This window comes from Verticillium alfalfae, genomic scaffold (genome assembly GCF_000150825.1).
Source record: "Verticillium alfalfae VaMs.102 supercont1.9 genomic scaffold, whole genome shotgun sequence".
NCBI lineage: Eukaryota > Fungi > Ascomycota > Sordariomycetes > Glomerellales > Plectosphaerellaceae > Verticillium > Verticillium alfalfae.
The window spans coordinates 329,159-334,215 of record NW_003315030.1 but is presented as its reverse complement, the minus strand read 5'-3'; the positions used below and the strand labels follow the sequence as shown (position 1 = coordinate 334,215).

At 58.2% G+C, this 5,057-nt stretch overlaps 2 protein-coding genes and 1 non-coding gene across 3 annotated transcripts in view; 2 read left to right on the top strand and 1 right to left on the bottom strand.

Annotated features, from left to right (window-relative positions):
- VDBG_07059 (conserved hypothetical protein) overlaps nucleotides 1-999 on the top strand; it is a gene marked incomplete at both ends in the record, with an annotated part of 1,691 nt that extends 692 nt beyond the window's left edge. Inside the window, one exon of the mRNA XM_003002442.1 lies at nucleotides 10-999. Coding sequence (XP_003002488.1) covers nucleotides 10-999 — 990 coding nt within the window. The remainder of the gene's footprint in view (nucleotides 1-9) is intronic.
- Nucleotides 1,000-2,311: 1,312 nt separating this feature from the next.
- VDBG_07058 (3-oxoacyl-[acyl-carrier-protein] reductase) lies at nucleotides 2,312-3,106 on the top strand (the record flags this gene model as incomplete). The annotated part of the gene is made up of 1 exon (XM_003002441.1): nucleotides 2,312-3,106. One exon carries the CDS (start codon nucleotides 2,312-2,314, stop codon nucleotides 3,104-3,106), a length of 795 nt encoding a protein of 264 aa, XP_003002487.1.
- Nucleotides 3,107-4,545: 1,439 nt separating this feature from the next.
- VDBG_15145 lies at nucleotides 4,546-4,617 on the bottom strand. The gene has a single exon. It is a non-coding gene; the product is annotated as a tRNA-Cys (tRNA).
- Between the last annotated feature and the right edge of the window lie 440 nt (nucleotides 4,618-5,057).

Here is a 5,057-nt window from a genome sequence, read left to right as displayed (position 1 = left end):
GTCTACAAGCTCATCGGTGGTGCCACCAAGGACCGCATGGACTTCTACTGCACCGGCCCCAACCCGCCCGCCGCCAAGGCCATGGGCTTCTGGGGTGCCAAGGTCGCCCTGCCCTACTGCCCCGACGAGGGCCATATTGGCCTCAAGAAGAACGTCGAGTACCTGCGCGCCATGCCCGAGAGCGTCGGCCCCGACTTCCCCCTCATGGTCGACTGCTACATGTCGCTCAACGTGTCCTACATCATCGAGCTCGCCAAGGCCTGCGAGGACATCAACATCAACTGGTGGGAGGAGTGCCTGTCGCCCGATGACACGGACGGCTTTGAGCAGATCAAGCGCGCCCACCCCACCAAGAAGTTCACGACGGGCGAGCACGAGTACTCGCGCTACGGCTTCCGCAAGCTCGTCGAGGGCCGCAACCTCGACATCATCCAGCCCGATGTCATGTGGCTCGGTGGCCTGACCGAGCTGCTCAAGGTGTCGGCCATGGCTGCCGCCTACGACATTCCCGTTGTGCCCCACGCCAGCGGCCCTTACAGCTACCACTTTGTCCTGTCGCAGCCCAACACGCCCTTCCAGGAGTACCTCGCCAACTCGCCCGACGGCAAGAGCGTGCTGCCCGTCTTTGGCGACCTCTTCCTCGACGAGCCCATCCCCAACAAGGGTTTCCTCACGGCCGCCGACCTCGACAAGCCCGGCTTCGGCCTGACGCTCAACCCCGCCGCCCGCTCCAAGCTCATCTCCGCCGACAGGTGGCTCAACCCGGCGCCCGTCGCCGCCCTGACGCCTGCCGCACCCGAGGTCGAGGCCCCCAAGGCCGTCGAGGCTCCCAAGGAGGAGGCGGCGCCCGCCGCTGCCGTCGCCGCCCCCGCCGAGGAGGCCAAGACCAACGGAGTCAACGGCACCACCACCAACGGCGTCAACGGCGTCGTCCACGACATCACGGCCAAGGTGCAGGAGCTGACGACGGGCAGCGCCGAGCCCGTGGCGACGAACTAGACGAATGGAAGAAGAGTCGTGCATGCATGCGAGTGCGGTTTGTACAAATCGGGTACGGGCTTGGGAATGAAATGATGTAGACGAATACCAATTTTGGAGTAGAGAATGAATTTCAAGTTTAGCATCACGCAGCATTAATTTTGCCTCGATTGCGAGGACAAGGGGTGCACGTTGGAATAAACACGATGAACACGATATCAGGCTCATTGCCGTAGCGCGCTAGCCCTCACACCTGCATCTGCCGCTCACTCACTTACCGATGATCGATCATCGTGAGATAGATGCATGCTCGGATGTGTACTGACTGTACTGTAGAAAATGGTGTCATATCACTCCAAGCCCACCAATCACGCAAGATGGAACAGCTGCATCGATACGACGCTGTCCTCTGCGGACCCTGCAGGCCGAATGCCATTTGTCGGACGACGATTCCGAAACAACATTGCATTCGTGGCCCTCTGGTGTCATGATCGGTGATTGTGTGCCCGCTGTACAATTTTCGGGGCCCGCCATCCGCGCAAAGTTGCGTCTCGCTGCAATTGCGCCCGAAGCGCGGGGCGACGCGGGGCAGTCTAGGGGACCCCCATCCAGTGGATCCGCCCCCCCTTTGCGCTCGCTGCTGGCAAACCCCGTCAGGGAAGCCTGTCAAGGGGGCCCAGGGGAGTGGGTTCCACTGGACAGTGCCCTGGCGGGGACCCTCTTGGGCCTTTAAGGTCTGGGAGCCTCCAACCCGGGGACCGAGTTGCGTTTGCGTGGACGAGCAGCAGAGACGGAGAGAGGAAGAAGTGAGAAGAAGAGGGGGAAGCACATACAGACGAGCGGGCATGAAGAGAGGCGGACATGTGGAGGAGTGTCGCTACAAGGCACTGAAAGTAGGTAGGTACCTCAAGGTGCCCACGTAAGGGTTCCTGTAGGCAGTTTTTGCTCACGGGATTCACGGCGGCTGTCACGCCTCGGCGGACCCCTTCCTGTATTTGTGTGTTAAATAGGCTGTCCATACACACCATCTCGCTCCATCGTGATATTTTGCTCTCTTGTCATCGTATCCGCTCCATCTCCGTTTCCTCGTCCACCTCAGCTCTCACCAACTCTTGTTCTGGCCAGTTCATATTTTCTGCCGACTGATTGGTCTTATCGTCACACTGCTTCTCTATCACACTCAGCAGTCACGACCCCTCACTCGCTGCTGCCCCTGCTGTTTTGCCCCTCCTATTCTCACGACCCCTCGGTGACCCCTCCTCCAGACCGAGATTCCAGCTTCAGGCACCTGAAGCATCCCACACGCGCACACACACACACACACACAACCACCATGGCGCCTTCAAACCTTCTCGTCGGCAAGACTGCCATCATCTCGGGCGGCACAACGGGCATTGGCCGTGCCATTGCCCTCGAGTACCTCCGTCAGGGTGCCAACGTTGTCGTCAACCACCTCGGCCTCGAGAAGGACCAGCCTCACCTCGACTCGCTCATCGCCGAGGCCGCGTCGGCGCCAGGCCGCCTCGCACACCTGACAGGCGACATCCGCGAGCCGGCGACGGCGGCGGCGACGGTCGAGCTGGCCGTGCAGCACGCGGGCAACGGGCGCCTCGACATTTGCGTGTCCAACGCCGGCATCTGCACGTTTGCCGAGTTCCTCGACCTGACGCCCGACCTCTTCACGCGGACGGTGCGCACGAACCTCGACGGCGCCTTTTACTTTGTCCAGGCCGCGGCGCGCCAGATGGCCGCCCAGTCGCCGCCCGGCGGCAGCATCATCGGCGTCTCGTCCATCTCGGCCCTCGTCGGCGGCGGCCTGCAGACGCACTACACCCCCACCAAGGCCGGCGTGCTGTCCCTCATGCAGAGCACCGCCGTCGCCCTCGGCAAGCACGGCATCCGTTGCAACGCCCTGCTGCCCGGCACCATCAAGACCCAGCTCAACGAGGACGACCTCAACGACGACGCCAAGCGCACCTACATGGAGGGCCGCATCCCCCTCGGCCGCACCGGCGTGCCTCATGACCTGGCCGGCCCCGCCGTCTTCCTCGCCTGCGATGAGCTGAGCGGCTACGTCACCGGTGCGCAGCTGCTCGTGGACGGCGGCCTGTTTGTGAACCTGCAGTGAAGGGGGGCGGGCATGTAGCAGGCGATGAAGGACTGGAGAGATCTGTATACGGGCTGGCGTGGTGTGCTCTGCGGCCTGAGGGCGGTGAGAGAACACAAATGGGATGTGTGCAGGACGATCGTGGCTGCACGTGTCGCTCAGAAGACATGCTAGGTGCCACCGCACAAAGCGGGCATCAAGGCGTGGGGTGGACGATGGCTCCCCCGGATTTGCGTATATATGACACGACCTTGATCACGGCCATCCACTCGAAGGGTCCTGGTCCAAATGAGACATGAGCTTTGTGGGCTCCCTTTCGATCGATATGTCTGTTGGAATGTGTTGTTTCTGGTGTGTTCGTCTGCATTGTGTTCCGCAATACCGGACCTGGATGGGTCATTTCACGGTTTTGGTTTGTCAGCGGCTGCTTCTTTCGCCAGGCACAAAACATGCGACTATTGCTCCACCAGTATGGCGGTAGTGCTCTCGTCGAGATGAAGGTCTCTGACTAAACCTTGATCGATATGCTGGGATACAACCGTTTGCCGAAAGGATCCCAACTGAAGCGAAGTTCTCATGCGGCTTATTGAATCTGTGTGTAACTCGTCCATAGGGTACACAGACCCGCTCCGTGCCGTTACTTGCGCTCTTTGAGATGGATGTTTCTTGGCTGCCTCGTTCTCAGGGAGTATATCGGTCAGTATGCTAGCCACATGGCCTGGCAGTCTCGTCTTAACGACGCTTTGCCTGGAGGTTATAAGCGTGGGAAGTCAGTCGCAACAGAACACTACGACCTTTTTGACATCGTGAGACCAACCCTTTTGAACGGTCCATTCAGAAATCAACAACGCGTGGCCACTGGACCACATTGACCACAGTGACCTCAAGCCGTGGACGTGACATGTCAGTGATGCATGGCGATGAACAGAGCGAGCATGGTTAGATAGACGACAGAAATATCATTGAACAGGACAAAGAGTCCGGCACTGACCGGCCAGAAGACTCACCACGTCAGATCAACATACTCAAGAAGCCGCGATGGCACTGGCTACGGGCAGCCACATGCCCTGACGATGTAGAGAACTGTCTATTTTGCCGTGTATACATGACGGAAAGGGTCGTGAGCTCCCACATGCGGCAATCAGCTTTTGCAACAGAGCGCAACTACCATGCTATGCCATGCTACAAGAAAAAGACTCGCAAGGAAGAAACAGATTCTGTTGAAACAATACAAAACTGATCTTAGACACATCACTCCGCGCGATGTGACATCTCCTACCGCAGAATATCAACTGTCTACCATATCATGAACCTAGTTATCTACCTAGATACAGCAACGGCCACGTCACGTGGAATCTCTGTGCTCATGCTCATGTGCGTAGTCAGCAAAAAGTCGCTCCCAATAAATTTGCCAAGATTCTGCGTGATTGAGAGATCATGAGAGAAAAGGCAAAAAGTGAAGTTTCGAAGGCGATTTGAACGCCTGACCTATCGGACTGCAGCCGATTGCTCTACCCCTGAGCTATCGAAACTTGCTACTGCGCTTGTTGAAGGAAAGGCTGTTGTGCGCGCATATGATCCCTGAAACAAGAGCATCATGTACCAATCAGGATGGGCCTACGGTATCCACATTCTAGAAGCCGGCTTGCTAAGGTAAGCCACGTTGGACAAGTATACAGCGCCCATCCCATTCATTGTACAGCTCCTCCATCACCCATGGACCAGGTGTTGATAGCAGATGAATGATTCGGTCTTGAACGTCAGATGCGACATTCCATCCACCCCATCGACGTACAACTCTTCAATTGTGGGGGGCCTGGCTGCGCCTAAACTAAGGCCTCACCGCATCCAAAACTTTCAAACTCAGTGAGGCCCAACTCGTAGATGTGTCCATGATCGATGCGAGACGAATGCGTCAAGAGGCCACAGTATCTCCATGTGGACTCGGCGATGCCGCCCGTGCGACAAGTCA